The sequence below is a fragment of the Cygnus olor genome, chromosome 2 (assembly GCF_009769625.2).
Source record: "Cygnus olor isolate bCygOlo1 chromosome 2, bCygOlo1.pri.v2, whole genome shotgun sequence".
Lineage (NCBI taxonomy): Eukaryota > Metazoa > Chordata > Aves > Anseriformes > Anatidae > Cygnus > Cygnus olor.
Window position 1 is genome coordinate 116,439,347 of NC_049170.1, and position 17,940 is coordinate 116,457,286.

The 17,940-nt window shown below is 38.4% G+C and overlaps 1 protein-coding gene across 1 annotated transcript in view; it reads right to left on the bottom strand.

Annotated features, from left to right (window-relative positions):
- Window positions 1-17,940, bottom strand: part of LOC121066627 (ethanolaminephosphotransferase 1-like) — a 57,934-nt gene that overhangs the window by 24,888 nt on the left and 15,106 nt on the right. The window contains exons 2-5 of the mRNA XM_040550332.1: window positions 14,424-14,492; window positions 9,760-9,868; window positions 7,589-7,663; window positions 3,041-3,309 (exon numbers count right to left, since the gene is read on the bottom strand). Coding sequence (XP_040406266.1) covers window positions 3,041-3,309; window positions 7,589-7,663; window positions 9,760-9,868; window positions 14,424-14,492 — 522 coding nt within the window. The remainder of the gene's footprint in view (window positions 1-3,040; window positions 3,310-7,588; window positions 7,664-9,759; window positions 9,869-14,423; window positions 14,493-17,940) is intronic.

Consider the following 17,940-nt stretch of genomic DNA (forward strand, 5'->3'; position numbering starts at 1 on the left):
TATTATACTAGCTTTCTTTGGTTGGGCTTGTGACCAGAAAAAAAAAAAAGAAAAAAAAAAGGAAAAAAAAGTGATAATTTTCACAAGATGTATCTGAGATAATTTCCCACAGAAAGTACCCGGGGTTTCTTTTTAAGCCATGACTTTGGTGGTTTCTAATAGGTGTGCTCACTTGAAAACATATCAAAAACTGTCTGGACGATATGGTAACAGGAGGCCGCTCCTCTGCATCTCTCCCCGCCTGCAGAGGACAAGCACAGGACAGCTTTGTGCCGGGGGGAGGAGAGTGGGGAAGAGCTCCCACTGCTGCAGATGCTGGGCCCACAAACACGGCAGCCCTCTGACCGGCTCTTTCAGACCGATCACAGCCATTTTTCAAGTTTACACGACACAGCTTCCTATAAATGGCTGTCTGCTCTAATCAAAGCTAATTGGAGTGCCGGCTACAGCCCAGCTCCCGTAATTAGGTTACCAGTTCTGATGAGTCACCAAGTCACAAAAAAGTGTGATCTGCAGAAGTCCCACAAATTTCTCTGTTCATAATGAGGCACTTTTTCCTGATGAACAACAGCTCTTTTAATACCACAGCTAACGCAGAGCCGGTCAGAGAGGGCTGCCTCTCTTTATATACAACGGAGCTGACTCAGCAGCAGTGTCCTGGGAAGCTACCTGCCAGTTATGTTTTCATTAAGGTCAACAGTCACTTATCCGCACGCTTACCTTAATTACAGTATTCCTGAGCTTTGTGACGATAATGAAGTCCGAAGTCCCTGGATGCCGTACATTTTAAAAGCAGAAGTAGGGGACCAGACCACCTGCATGTCTGGCATGCCAAAGCGATAGCATCATATCACCGGTGAAATTATTTAAGAGAGAGCACAGAGACAGCCCGGTAGGAATGCCATGGAGGAAACCAAGAGCTAACCGCCTGGAATCGGCCTGAAAGCAGCCTGCGAGTGCTTCCTCACCCTCTTCCTCTGCAAGCAACTGTGGCAATGTCTGGCAGATAAGTAGTGGGGAAACCAAACCAGCCAAACAAACAAAAAAACTGCAAGGGTAATATTAACTTTACTATTTATCGTTAGCCATTTGCTACTGTCCTCCATATCCTCTCCTTCAGTAGCTGGAGATGAAGAGCTACATTTATTAGTGCACACATCATATGACATTGCTGAACTGGTTTACAAAACAAAAGAAAAAAGACCAAGGCAATGTCTGGTGGATAATTAAAATCTTTTACCAGACTGCTTAGAACAGTTGGAAAAAAAATATGTATGGGCTTTCTGGTGTGCATAGTATTTAGTTTGTACTAATGAATAAAGAAAAAAAAATACTACCTTGATCTACAAGTTATATATTGCTTTTTTGTTCACAGAAAACGACAACTACAAAAGCTAATTTTTACAGATAGGAAAACTGACTTACAGAGCACCACTGTTGATGGTTGTACTAAAAAGCATTAAAAAATTTTTACATTTGTATATTTATCATTTTGACTGTAAAAAAAAAATCACCACAGAAGTTACTAGAAAGAAAGCATCCTGGACAGCAATCCAGCATCAAAGGGAAACAGGAAATAATACTCGTTAGCACCTTGCGTCCGAGTTAACCAAAACAGTTGACAAACTTAACTGAAATTAAGCCTTACCACAAATCTGTGAGGCAGGGAAGTGTTATTAGCATTATTTTCCAGATGGGAAAGCTGTCACAGAGGCCTAGGTCACTAAAAGCACCGGCAGAGTGCACAGTACTGCTCCATTAGTTGATATCCACTCACGTTTAAGCACTAATACAGTTCTGATGCTGCAGCAATCAAAAAGAGCTTTCTACATATGCCCATTTATACCTACAGTGGTCATTCAAGCAACAAGTGAAATCAGTATGAACACAGCCACTCCTCTCCAGCCGAAGGAACTTCACTAAGAAGCCTTACAGAGCTATGGCTGAAACTTGCAGACCAGCTGGCTGCCTAATGTCTTAGTCCTGAGCCAACTCCTTCTCCCAGAGCCGATTTTCTGGGGGATGAAACAGATGCGCCACAGCTGGACCACCGTCTCCGAGCTGTTCTCAAACCACTGGATTCTGATTATGTTTACAGCAGTACATCTGCAGCCATTAATTCAAATACTCTATTTCCATTAAAACACGTATTTGAACGTCTGTCAAACTTCTTTTCAATTATGTAGAGTTGGCTGTACCTTTCATCTCATGCCTGTGACAGGAAGCCGAGAAGACTGCGAGTGTGCTCTTCAGGCTGCAAGAGCCTGGCTATCTCAGAAGCTAGTTAGCCCCAAAATCCAAGCACTGGCCCCTTGGCGATGCAACGAAGCTGCTGCTGCTACTACTGCTACTACTCACTTGTGCATTTGGGCATGTTTCTCAGGAGGCCCACCTCACGGCAGGGCTGTAAGCCAGGCAAGGAGTCACCTGTGAACTGGCTGTGGACTGACAGGTTATTTGTGTCACACCATGCCCAAAGAGGAGACCTTCAACAGTGTGACTTTTCCGTAAGTGTAGAAGTCACTTGACGACAGTTAACGCTCGCCGTACAGTACAACGCTATTTACATTACCACGTGCTACGTAAGAGGTGGTAGAATCGGTCAGGTCTAGTGATGTATAACTGTATAATTACTGTTAATAAACACTGTTTGGACTAATCTGCATACTGCCTCAGAACCTAGTGTTTGTGGGAAAATTGCTTATGGCTTTAGAGAGCATAATAATTTTTGTTAATATCACAAATCAAATGCAGTTAAATGACATTCTCAGGCATGCCATCTGGCTGCTAGGCTTGCTGCAAGTTTTTTCTTTTTCCTGCAAGGCAATGAATCCCTGATGCTGACAATTTGCTTGAGAATTTCCCTTCTTTGCAAATGCAGGAAATTTTTTTGAATTACTTCTAGGGTTATGCTATTTCACATTCAAACTCTCAGCCAAATACATTTGCCTTGAGCTATATTTTTCTATTTCTGTAATATTATGAAAACACTAACATAGTTAAAAAAAATAAAAATAAAACAGGAATGATAAATACTTACCACTTGGCTTAGATCGTATCCCCAAGGAAGAAAAAGAACTCCCGTGTTATATTTCTCCCAGTGTGAACACATAAAGTTAAACAAGACAATGCTTAAATACATATACATTGTATATACAGAAACTCCAGTCTTCCCATTGTCACGGGAACAGACAGAAAAAAAAGAGAGCACAAAAATGGAGGTAGCCCAGCTATCCAGCCCATGGTCAAATAGTTCTCCCAGAGGACTACTGGACTGAGTCCTTCGAGCATGTTTCCCGTCTATGGAGTCTGAAAGGGTTGCAAAAGGAAAAGAAAGAAAGAATTAGAGCACAACAAGAGGAGTTACTTTCTTCACATAGACTTTACTATATATATATACTTACCTACAATTCACTGCTATATATAACATGGGAAAAATACACTGATGACAGCAAATGGAGGCACAATAGTCTTTTCAATACCAACACGTCAGTATTGGTCATAAAATATTTGTCTCAGTTCTCATGTAACGTTGTCCTTACCTCAGTTCTTCTACTGAATGCCACCATCCTTACATGCTTTAGAAAGACATTCATAATTACTTGTCCCTAGTGGCCTTAACACACTTTTATGTCAGTCCATGCAACCAGCTTCTCAATAAAAGCACAGAAATGTGTCCATTTGGCTCCACAACTGTCCATTGGTGTTGTGGACCTTCTGAGACTTCAGACTCACAGAGCATGCTTGTGGGATAGATTCACTAAGGCATTTGTGCTACCTGATGCTAAATGACCCAATGACTAACAGTTAAATGGAGCCAATTTCACAAAACTTATTTGTGTCTGTGCCTATATAAGCTATTTTAAAGAGAATTTTGGCTGAAATCTTAGGATACAAGAGTACCTTACTGTTAAGCTGAGTTACGTGTTGATTGCTTAAGTGAAAGATGCCTAAACACTGTAGTGGACCTCACTCTGCAATACAGTTTGACAGTGTGGCTTGAGTCAATCTGAGAATTCATTGCCATTGAGCAGGGGAGGACCCACAGCCAAACATAAAGTTTTTTTCTGGTTCTGGTTCACTAAACAGAGCTGGCTCTGCGAGTGTATGAAAAGCAGTGGAGGTGGCACAAAGGAGGGACGGGGAAGGCAGGGAGAAGGACGAAGGTCTAGCAGCTGTATCTTTTCTTGGCTGTATTGTCAAACCCTTAGCCTCCACTCTGTAGCTGCACTGGTGAGCATTTTAGAAGTAGTTTTTTCTTTGAGTAGGTGTAAATACACAGGTTGAACCTCTTTGGAAAAAGTAAATGGAACAAATCTTACACAAATTGCTCACTGTAATAACAGGGAAAAGATTTTTTTTATGTTACTTGGCAGGTACTATAGCTAACAATTATTAGCTATTGATAGCATTATTAACCTGTAACTGACTGAAGGGACAATTCAGCAAAGTGAGACCAAAGAATCCACAGCTGCTACAGATCACGTGCTACTTACTTCTCTGGATTATTTGGCAACACTCTGGGTTTTGTTCAATGTAAATATACTTCAGGGATCTAAACCAGGAAAACATGGAATTTCATTTTGTCACAGATTTTAGACGATCTCCCTACTGTAATACCTAAACAGCTGTGAGATATCCTCAAGTCAAATACAAAGCTCTTGAGACAGTTCTCATAACTTTAAAAATTAAAGATCTCATAGGAGATTTCAAACATGTCTTGCCCCCGTCTTGAGCCATATTCTCTCTCCATTAACATTGCCATTGAATTAACAGCATCTTACTGAAATGTGCAGAGAGAAAGTTGCGTATAAGCTTGAGGTTACTTGAATAGTGTAGTATAAATGTAGAAATTCTTTACTCTACTAAAGGATGCTTCTTAAACTTAAGTAGCAAATAGGTACCTAAGCATTCCTAAGTATTATATGGTCTTTCATATTTCAAGAGAATTCAGTCATAGGGGTGATTCTTTTTAAAAATGAGAATGAAAAAAATATTCCTCTATTCATACATTATTTTAGGTTGTCACAAAAAATACTCACATTAGATAATAAAGTATGTACATCATCATGAAACAATGGTTTTCATGTTGTAGGGACAATTTATTAAAAACTCTTAGACTCATAATAGTGTCAAGAAATACAGAACTTCTAATTATAACAGACATGGGGAGAAACATGGGAACTTTATAATACATGCATTAAACTGTTTTCATGAAATCTTTATACACCTTTTCCATGTGGTTTCACTAGCTTTTCAAGATATCATAGAATCATAGAGTCACAGAATGGTTTGGGTTGGAAAGAACCTTAAAGATCCCCCAGTTCCAACCACCCTGCCACGGGCAGGGACACCTCCCACCAGACCAGGTTACCCAAAGCCCCAATTGACCTGGTCTTGAACACCTCCAGGGATGGGGCATCCACAGCTTCTCTGGGCAGCCTGTGCCAGTGCCTCACCAACCTCTGCTTCCCTGTAGGCCCCCTTAGGTGCTGGAAGGCCGCTATAAGGTCTCCCCAGGGCCTTCGCTTCTCCAGGCTTAACAACCCCAGTGCCCTCAGCCTGTCTTCATAGGAGAGGTGCTCCAGCCCTTTGAACACATTTGTGGCCCTCCTCTGGACTCATTCTAATACATCCATGAAATTATATGTCCATATCAACAATATTTTCTGTTTTAGGTGTCATTTTGAAATCATTCATGCCAATAACAGTGTATGTTCAATAGAGGACATACATTGCCCCACGTTTCCGTTGCTTTAGAATTCTTATATTTTGTCTCAGGAAGGTTTATAAATATTCAGTTTTATTAAAGATTACATCACTTTTAAATATTGGAATTCAAAATAATAGCTAAAAGCATTCAATTTTATGGAAAGGGAAAATATACCAAACCACCTTAATAAATGGGAAAAAAGAGCAACATACCAGGAAATTTGGAGAAAGTAACTGTGTCATTAAAAAGAAGCTGAGAGAGACTTAAGTTGCATATCTGGTTAGTTATTATGGCTCTTTGCAATCTTCCAATGGGAAAACTTTGGCCATGGAGAACTAAACCTGAGACTAAATATTTCATAAAGTGGCTTGGACAGCAGACACAAAAATCTACATATACATCAGTTCATTATAGCTTTGACTGTCAACATCATACTCCTAGCCTTCCAAGCATTCGGAACTATAGGCCTCACTGGTAAATAGCATCCACATTAAGAACCTCAGAAGCTAAATTTCCAAAGAGCTTTCTGGGGTGTCATACAATAACAGCTCCAATATGGAATTCCTATTTATGAAACAATAGCCACTTCATGACATTTCCTACAGTTACAAAACAAATGGTTTTCACAAAAGAAACTACTGCTGCTGCTAATGATTAGAGAGAGCTGTTAGGGAAATCTGACTGGTAATCTACTTCAAGTGATGGTTGTCCCAATGATTTTTAAGATACAAACACAAAGAAATTCTGGACAAAATAATTTTGGCCCAAACTCCCACTGGAATGTAAAATGCCAACGTATTCAGAATATAGAGAGAGATGTATGCACAATGGGATACACCCAGGTTAATGAAGATGTCTCTACATGCACAGGTCTGGTATCAAAAGTGGCCAGAATCTTTGCCCAGCACTGCAGTGTACATGTAGAACACCTTTGTATCTAGCCCAGATATCTTAACTATGGCATGCAAATATATGGCTACACTGTGCAATGAAGGTCCTTACAGGAACCAGCTCCAAAAGAGCTGACACACTTGCACAGCGCAGTGTAGTCCATGTAAACATACCAGCCTGAGTCCCCCCAGAAGGAGCTCTGAAGCTCCATGCTCTAGTTTGGCATGAGTTAGCTTTGCAGAGAAAGCAAGACATCCATCTGCTGTCCGTGTCACTCCAAGATGTGCATCAGTCCATATCTACATCTGAACTCACTGAGGTGTAGCTTCACAAAACTGCACAGCAAAGTGTAATGGACCTAGAAATATCAGTATGCTGTAAAAGTAAATATGGAATTTGAAACAGAAAATGATGTAAAGGTGTTATTGAAGAAAAACAGCCACAGAGGGGGGAAAAGAAAAAAGATATCTCTATGAGAAGCTCAGGCTGGTCACCCCAGTCATACCATCACTCTTGACACACACCATAAGCACCGAAGTGCCTTAAATGCTAGGTTAAAATGCTACATTCATTTTCCTTTTTCTCTGCTTTGTCCTTTATTTTCCCTGTCTTTGAAAGCACTCTCTGTTAATAAAAGTGTCAGGTACCTTCTCAGAATGTCACTGCTGCATGCCAAGGATTTTTATGAAACCAAATAGCAACGACTGCTGCTATGCAATGATTTCTATTGTTCCTCTAAAAAAATGAACTTTAGAGATAAGAGCTGTATTCATAGAAGCTTTAATATATCATTAAAAATTGTTGTGTTTTTTCTTTAATCTTATTGGTTTTGTTTTGTTTTTGTTTTTGTTTTCATCTCAGAGGACAATTTTGGAGAGCAATAATTTATTTACTAGAACTCTTCATCTTGGAATCAGCCCTAGCAACTAGTAGATAAAACTACATGAAGACGTCAGATGTGTGAATCATTCCATTGTACCTTACCTAAAGCATAAGCACAAAAGGTGGTAAAAGCACTGAACAGCCACACCCAGGTTGGAACAAGTCCAGGACTGGTACCTGAAATAAATTGGGTAGTGAGTCAGTACAGCAGTGGTTAATATCAAAGCAATCCACCAAGATATGCATATACATAGATACAAGCTGCCACTGATTAGCCTACAATGGCAAACAGAATTAAATATTTGGTTTTGACCTTCAATCAACTTGGGTCATCAGTGAGCTCTACCATTTCAAGCAAACAATGACCAGGCTTGAATATACTTGTGCTGTAAAGAAAAGAAGATAAAGTAAAGGGTTTTGGTCCTGAAAAGACTTTAGTATTGCACAAAATAATAATAGAAGCTAAGCAATAATTTTCACAGCTCAGGGGAAGAATACCCATCAAAAAATAGTCAATGTCTATGTAATATTAAAAAAATAATAGCTTTTAAGCCTAATCATTTTTATTAGCACCAATGGCAGTTGTATGGCAGTTTTAACATACGGATCTGAACAGGAAAATTTTGCTCTTAGACTACGACAGATATTAGTACCTTTTTTTTTTTTCCTTTTGATAAGGTGCCTAATATTTTTAATGAATCCGGTAAAGAAAGCTGAATTAGACAGAACACGAGGCTCTGTCACTGCTCTTCTGACAGCAATAGCCCGAGGTTATTTTCCAAGAAATCAATCTTTTTTTTCCAAAGAGCGTTCTGTTCAAATTAAACATTCTCCATCGTGAGCCAGCAGCAACCCATCAGTAAGCTCTGCGAAGCCCCCTGGGGTTCCTGCACGAGGAAACGCTTGCACCCAGGGGTGCGCCCGGAACCAGCACCTGAAGGCACGCTCCCGAGCACCTTCCTCTCAACTCAACACCTCGCGCTGCCCGTGTGAAAGAGAAGATGGCACTTCCTGACTCCTAGCTGCACGTTTTCAAACTGCAGAATGAAAAACAGCTGTCCAGGAAATTAAGTCTTTTATTCCTGATCCTTTGCATGGAATAGATATCTGATATTCAAAAGACTCGTTAGATTGCAGGAACGTTTTCAATCAATACAGAAATGATGGACACTGTGCTCCTGTGAAACCAAGAGCAGGCTTGCAAACTGCACACAGAAGAACATACTTTAGTCACAATCTCAAATACCTTCGAGTTCAATATGTATCTACTGGGAATGTGTCAAGATGAAATTGTCCCATCAAGAGACCAGTGCTGTATGCTATACTATTACAGAACTTGGTAATTATCAGCTGTATGGAATAAAATGAGAGTGTTTAAGTATGAGGGTAGGTAGTTACACAACATGTAACAGGAGATTCATGGCCTCTGAAAATTTGATGCTCATACAGGATCGTTTTTAAACCAAAACTGCTAGCAAATATCTCTGCTTCTAGAATTGTTGCAATAAACGTACAAACAGCTCACTGCAGAGTACCTCCCAAATCCAACCACATGCACAAGAAATTAAAAGTAACAAAGAAATTTATTTCAGGAAATAAAGTGCTAAGCTTTGCCCAAGTTGTCTAATTTAAAGAAAAGCAAAGATCTTTATATGTTAATCACCTGGGAGATGCTTACCACTCTTCTTTTTTCAACAACTGGTCTGAGAAGTCCAGAATTGAACATTGCCTACGCTCAGGAGCAATCAGCTCCAAATAGCTTTTGACTTGGTCTATCATAAGGAGAAAATATAGGTTTGGACTTTGAGAATTTCAAGAAACATTTGTTTAGAAACTATTTCTTCTTTGTCTAGAAGCAGTCTTGAATGGAGAGGAGGTGAATTTTTTATGGAGTAATGAAAGGGAAATTAACTCATTCAGGCATGGATTCAGGTATAAGGAAATGTGAAACCAACAAAAGTTTTATGAAGAACATTATGGTGTTCTTTGACTGTGCATTAAAATCCTGGCACACACTTTAAGTAAAATGGGATATTATCATAGAATTCAAACAGCACATCCTGAAACCCATATTTAGGAATGAAATTAAGTTTTTCCAATGAAATGACCTAAATTTATAATGCCACATGTGAGGTCAGACCCTCCTATATGCACATGAAGCCCTGTTAAGGGAATGAGTGTGAGATTCAGGTATGTGTTCCCCCCTGTATCATTCAGAAGTGTGACAGAAGCAGCTCTGTAATTCTGAAAAATTACAATATAAGGATATTTACCTGAGGCAGTGTAGTCCCAGTCATAAAAAGATATTAGAAAATAATTAACTAAAATCATGACAAATCCAGAGAATGTTAGCAGGTTGGGAGCAATCCACAAAGGCACTATCTGTTAAAAATAAAAAAGAAAATCTAAGAAAAATCCTCTTTCAAATTAAAAGTCCTATTTTGAATAAATATTTTATATTTTTTATCAGGAAAGGAGAAGCCTGTATTTGACATCATCAATATTCATATTACAGCATGTTTTTCCATTTTCAAAGTAAAATACCGTTTTAATTTCTGGAGCAATTTATTTTCAAATGCCACCCTTTTGCCTTTGATCGTTGTGACTGCAGTAAAAGCGTAACATAAAAATGTTGCATTTCCTCTGTTATACGCTATCCCTTATTTGCCCAGACACCAAGGAAAGCTTTGTATGGAACAACTGAAAGAAGCCTACAGCACCCCAGTGTGGCAATTCAGCATCTCGGTGGCAGGGTTTTGCTAAGCTTTCTATTCCCACACTGCAACAAGGAAACTTGCTCTTCTAAAACATGTAATAATTTCCAATTCCAAACATCAACAAAAACAGACACTTTTAGATTACGAAGAACTCATTACAAATAGCTCCTGACTTCTCCAGATAGTAACTTTCTGCAGGGTCCCCATCTTCAGCCATAAACTATGAACACTACATTAATTCGTTTGACTTTGTAGAGTGCTGAAAAGGACTCTCTGTCTCCTCCTAAGCCTCTAATTTCTTGTCCCATTAACCCTTCTCAGCTATTCATCCCCTGTGGCTTTCAGGTGTTCCTTACACTGCAGCAGGGGTCCTTTATGGTAACGCTCTTCCCAAGTAGCCCATTTTTTTCCAAAATATTTTCTGAAATAATATATACAACTGTCTACATGATTTTTAGACAGAACATATTTGCAGAAATATTGTCTAAATAGCAGCTACTCCTGTAACTCAAAAACTATATCAATATATGCAACATGTAAAAATATCGAAGACTTATAATCAAATTCTTTGCAGCATCTAAGGACTCGAAATGTACTTCAACACTATAAAATATTATGAAACAGTTTAAATATTACAGAAAATGAAGCAGAACGATTTCAGATACTAACATTAGTTTTGAAATCAAACATTTTGTTAATTGCTTTGGACTAGATACATGGACAGACAGATGAATAGATATTAATTTATATACATTTTACATTTCCTCTCTCCTACTTCTATGTAAAAAAAAATTGTATGAAATTGGACTGTTAGATTAACCATCGCAATTAGATCTTCCTTCTGCTAGTATAGTACAAACAATAGTATTCAAGAGAATTGGTATAACTGATAATATACACTGTAAGCTTTCAAAAATCAGATGAAAATTCCTGAACATTTTTCTGTTACATTTCTTAGATGTTTTCCTTAACAGCATTGGAAAAAAATATAAAATCTGGTAGCTCTATTCCTTATGACTAGGAATTTGTCAGTAATTGTAAAACACTGTATATCAGATTGTACAGTAATTAAAGTATATAATGGAATGCACACAGCTACTATATATATATACATACATATATATAATTCTGAGTTATCAAACCCTAATTCTAAATCCCTAAGAACAAGTGATAGCACATGTTTCCTGAAGTTCCTTTAAGGGTTCATATAAGGAAAAACTCTCTTCACTGCACAAACTCATCTTACTTAAAGCAACTGCACACTCTGGATGCAGTGACAGCATCACATCTCTTTTTAATACCTGAGGATGCAGAACCTTAGTAAAATGGAGGTTTGTTACAAATTTTCTGTTATCGGATTTGTCCGCTGTCTGTGATCTTACATGAAATGAGGACAGATGCTGATGAAGAAATTCTAGACTGGTCTGTTTTACTCTAAAATGGGATCAAAACAGTGCCTCTAGACAACTCCTGTGTGAACCATTTACATGGATATACAGATGCCATCCAATGTATTGTTTTAAATGACTGATTTCTCCTATATGATTCATAATAATTGTTGTCAATTGAATAAAGTGAGGTGCCATAAATGTCTGCTTTCTAATTAGGTTCACCATTCTAAATAGCCTCAATATCATTATTAAGTTATTATGGGAAATAATTTCTACTTATGCAGTACAAACATGAAGACATTATTTTAACCCACTTTCTTGCTAACCTGTATTTTAGGAAGGAAACCATCAAAGCATGTTGTTACATGTGCAATCCCTTTGGCAGACTTGCAATGAAAAACAGTTACAAGAGATCAGTCCTCAGGAAAACAGCCTCTCCTCCAGTTAGTCATTGTTTTGATCCCTAACTGACCTAATCTGTCTAGGTATTTGGAAAATATTCCAGTTGCAAAATCCCTTTTGTCATAGTCAATGCCCATTATTCTTTTGGTTAGCATTACGCTACCATCACCCTATTTCACAATTCAGAAATCACAGGGTGGTGAAAATTAACTTCTCAAACATATTCGAAAAACGCAGCCTGACTTTACCAGTATCCTAGTATCCTACAAAAGAACACGTTCCAAACTTTATTATCTAATTAACAGACAGAAGAAGTCTAATGCATTGATGCACTACATGATTAATACAACCAGAGGCTCCGCTGGGAAGAATAACATCTGCTCTCTCGCAAAATGTTCTTTATAGTTCCACAAAATACTGATTTCTTTTTTAATGGGTCCACAGTCATTCATGCTTAAAGCCTTAATCCAAACAACAAATGCTTTAATATAATCAACTGCCTATGTGGATAATAATCTGTAAAGTACATGTGTTTATATAAGGCTCTGGTGAAACTTGGAATATTCTTTAAGTAAGTCACTTGAGACCACTAAAATTCTACTCACGCATGATTCTAATGATAAAATCAAAGTTCATAAGGCAACTGGGGGGTCGGTTAATTGACTTCAATGGAGCTGGCATACACCTGTGTATCCTAGGGGGACTTCCTCCTTTTCCTCTTATTGTCCTGCACAAATGTGATTTCTCATGAATACAAATACAGGAAGAAGGTTCAGTGAGTATAGGAGCTAAGTAATGCTGTCCATTATCCATCAAATAGCAAGCGATGGTGCTTTATTATAAAACACAAATCTTAATTAAAGGCAAAAGGACTGTGCATTGAATTAATTCATTAAGAATAAATATAGTTGCATAATCAAAATAATTCTAGAGAGCACGTAGAGAAAGTTAATTGTTACCCTATAGCTTCATGCAGGTGTTAATAGTTTCACACACGGTGGCAAAGCTGCCATGGGGAAGCCAAAGACAGGACAGCACCCGCTCCAGCCCTTGGTTCTGCACTCAGATCGCCCTCTTTCAGCCCTGTGCTCTGCTTTGGGTTCTCCTCCAGCAAGAAGTGAACAAAATACTGCTCAGCTAGAATTTAAGGAGGTTTAAGACACGTAAACCTCATATGTAAGCTTATATAACATATATAAACACTTCTCATGGGGCCTATCACTCTATGCTCCATAGGGACTGTCAAGCAGATTGATGCTTTCCTGCCAGGAAAACCCTGCAACTGTTAGAAGAACTCAACCCCAAAGGAAGTTTTTCTCTGGTGATACTTTCTCTTCAGTTTGACAGCAGTCAAATATTTTTGAATCTCCCAAACCAGAGCATGACTGCACAGTAAAGCCTCATCTGCACAGGACTCCTGAGTGCTGGGGGAGCTTCTCTGCCTCAATGTTTTCCTCTATATCGGGATGGGAATGGAAACAAATTTCTCTTAACTGAATTATTGAATTTAGTTTCACATCTTGGAATTGCCTTCCTTTTATACCAGGCTCTGGTTATTTTTTAATTCTGAAGTTAGGACATATGAACAGTTTAAGAAATTACATTGAGGTAATGAATGAGATACTACAATTTTCTTGCTGTACCAAGCATAAGCAACAGCTGAATTATAAAACCCAAACATGGCAGACCACATGCATCCATTTTTCTTGCATATACTTTTCCTTTAAGTCTGCTCCACTCTAAAGATTTCCATTTCAGAGACGTGCAGAAGTTATTGCTTCCTTGAAGATCAATAAAGTTTATATTTATTTGAGATAAAGCCTCTGCTTTTGCCAACAACAGCAAAGCTAATTGTGAGCAGTTTTATTTTTAAAAACTGCAGATCATAATGCATTCAAGGGATGCCATCTCCCAGTCGTTACGGTGATCATGGTAACCGCTCTCATTTTCAGCTTCTTAGAGAAATGCCGAGCTCCCTAAAGCAAGTACCCTTGGGAGAAAATGAGACAGCACTTGCATAAAATCACTTGCACAGCACAGAGATAAAGCCATGCTGTTGTTAGGTGGCATATGCTGTACAACAATAGTATGTACTAAGTAAACCCTTTAATGTCTGCAAAGCTGTTTAATGAAAGATGCAACAGAAACTGATGCCTGCTGCATAATGACCAGAAAAAGAAAAAAAAAAACAAAAACAAACAAAAAAAACCCACAACAAATAAACCTTGTTTCCCACAAAAAAAAACCACCTCTAAATCCACACATATTCATCTCAGATAACTATGTGTCCAGTAATTTGTTATCTTTTATACGGATGTCCTAATTTCAGCTTTATTAATCAATATGTACCTTTAAATGAAAATACTCCTTGTGCTTAAAATAAATTCTTACATTATCACGTGATATTCTGTTAAATAAGATCCTTACCTTAATAATTTTGTTCCAGATGGGCTGCATAACATACACAGATAAAGGATTTGTATCCACAGCATTGTACTGTAAGGAAAAAAAGCACAGATGCAAAACAAAGCACTGAACAATGCATTTTTTTTTTTTATCATTGTATGCTCTTCAGCATCTAAGAACAATAATTCTGGGTGTGACTGGTGCAAATTTATTTTATTCTGATGAACATTCTTACAGCTCTAATTTAATTTAATGGCACCAACCTGGTTTACATTTATCTTGCCAGTATCTTTATGTACAAAATCAAAGGTCTGGGCTGATACAATGGCAAACAGTTCTGCAATCACATTTTACTTTTAAATTCTCAATCATTTTATACGCTATCCTATGAGACTCTGCATTTCTTAGATTTTTTATTTAATATCTTTATTTGCACCATCAGTAATGCATAGCCTCAGCAGCAGTTCATTACTCGTGTGTAAAAAATATAGTGCATATGGAATATGGTTGTAAATGGAATATTATCTCACAGAGATACACAGCTTTGGACACAGTCATATCTCCATTGTGCTACTTAATGTAAGATAATATTACCATAAAAATATGTTCTAGAATAGCATAGTTCATTACCACAACAAAATTTTCCTATTGGACAGAGTTGTAAAAATATTACATATTTTTTAAAATTCCAGTAAGTGCATATCTGCAACTTCTGCAAAGTATTTCAGAAATCTCAGCCTGCCTTGAATTGCTGTTGTCTACCTTCTCGCAGAGGACAGTATCAAGACGTAGCCTGCCTTCAGATTTCAGAGCACACACCCAGAACTATATGCACACGAATGATTTTCATGGCTAATGTCGTTCACAGCCAAGTTCTTGGGCACTGGCAGGTCTGCAGCAGCAGAAGCTATATTTATTGGGGTGGACATGCAATTCTTTCAGAAATTCATGGAATTTGAAAGAACATACATGGCGTGTGTTGTTAGCATGATGCATGAGACTCCCAAAAAGAATCACATATATCTGTACACAGCTTTGTCCAAACGTTGTGTGCGGGCAATAAGAGTAAGATAGTGACTCATTAGACCACAATCTGTCGAAGGTGTTCACACATGGAAGAGCTGATGATGGCTTTCATTTCACCTAGCTTTAACGAATAGCTCATTGTTTGTTCTCTCTATAGTTCATTTATCTACCTATCTCAGCCAACTGCACATGGGATGAGCCTACACTCTTGAAATACCTGTTTCAGCTAATTAATTATCAAAGGAGCCTAGACACTTATCTTAATCTTAGGCACCTGTTAGGTGACTGAGGTCTGGCAAAATTAATCTTTATCTCAGTATCCCCACTCTCCATGCTTTAACACGCACACTTAACCTGCACACCTCAGTTGTCAAAGAGCTTTCAGTGCACAAGTGCCAGCAGGACAAAAGATTAATGCAGCTTGCCTCCATTTTTGAGTTCACAGTCTATGACTTTTCATCCAATCTTTCTGAGCTCCTGAGGGTATCAGCCTACAGAGGGCTTTACCACATTTCCTTTTCCTATCTGCATACAAAGGATGTATTTAAATTACTTTCTGGAAAAAAAAAAATATTTGCTTAGTTATTTTTAAATTTGTGATTGTTTTGATCACAGATAATAAATGTAGCATACCTGTAAAACTTAGAACATACCTATATGTCATGAACATATACATATTAACAGAATCTTAGAACAGCTTGGGTTGGAAGGGATCTTAAAGACCATCCAGTTCCAGTCCCCCTGCCGTGGGCAGGGACACCTCCCACCAGACCAGGTTGCCCAAGGCCCCATCCAGCCTGGCCTTGAACACCTCCAGGGATGGGGCACCCACAGCTTCTCTGGGCAGCCTGTGCCAGGGCCTCACCACCTTCTGAGTGAAGAATTTCCTCCTAACCTCTAATCTGAATCTATCCTTTTCTAGTTTAAAACCATTCCCCCTTGTCCTATCATAATCTGACCTAGAAAAAGGCGCTCTCCGTCTTTTTTATAAGCTCCCTTTAAGTACTGAAAGGCTGCAGTGAGGTCTCCCCACAGCCTTGTCTTCTCCAGGATGAACTTCTCCAGGATTAACATGTGCTGGGGGCCACCACACAAGAATGTTCTTAGATACTGACTAATATCTAAAAAACCGCCTATCAGCTACTGGTCAGACAGGGCAGATTAACGTACAGTTTAGTGAAGTGTACTTATTTTTTCTAAAGATATGTGAAGTTTCACTTATGTGTATCATTTTTCTCTGCTGCTGCCACCCATATTTAAAACATGACATAATTACGTCATCAACAACTTTTCTGCCAGAATATATACTAAAATTCTGAAATACATCACATAAGCACAATCAATTTGCAGGTTAAAGTTTTCACTGTTATGTTATTATGTTATTATTATTTGCAACTCCACATACTGTATTTTATACTTTATCTTTCAAACACTTGTTATTACAACTGATTGATCTTTTGATGGCACAGCTTCCATATGAATAGCCCAGTCTGATTTGGGATGTAGGATTTGCTTATATTAATGCCAGAATAACAACAACACCAAGCCATAAAATCCCAATGCAAATAGAATAGTCAGCTAGTATTTAATTCACCTGAGAACTAAGGGAATCCACTGAAAATGGGAGAAAATTCAAAGTATTCATTAGTGCTATTGAGGTTGCAGGTGTCCAGGAATCAGACCAAAGTTTCCCTGTAACTATTGCTTGTTACCTCACCTCAGCTGTTACTCGAAGACTACTTGAGGTATGTGACAACTTGCTGACCAGCAAACTCAGTGGATTGAGCCATACCTAAATAAGAAGGCACAATATGTCACCTTGCCTCCTGCTCTTTCTCCTTTGGCTTTCTCCTTCTCCTCCTCACCCCAGCCCTTCAGAGTCATGAATAAAATCATACAATCCTTGTTAAATAACAGCAGCAAAATGATGCTTTCTACCCAAAGTACTCACTGGCTTTCCAGAACAACTACTTGTTCCCAGGAGAAAAAGGAAAAAATTTATTTATTCAAAATGATTCTCTTCTCACAGAGACATTTTGGAAAACTTAAGACACAGTCAACTTTTGTTTCCTTTATGGTTTCCAAAGTCAACGATCAAAACAGTCTTTATTTGTTACTAAAAAAAAAATGAGGATGATGGCCAGGTTGTGTCATCTGGAGACATTTCAAGAACCCTCACACTGCTCCCCGGTCATTTCTACGTCTGTGGACGAGCTGCGGTCCTCTGGGTGGGGACAGAACATTCAGTAGGCGTGAAGATGAATGGAAATTTGCTCTTCCCTATTCAGTAACTTTCTTTAGTCAGACCAAAGGGAACATACATGGAAAAAAAAAACATTCTGCCAGTTTTCTGTCATGGCAAAAACAATATTTAACAAATAAAAGCTGCTATACAGTTTAACACTCCGCTTTGCTCTGCCCCAAAGAATCTACTAACCTCAAGGTCATTAAATCCTCAGGAGTTTAATCGTTGTAGCTTCCCATAAAAGTAAATTACTTGGTAATATGCCCA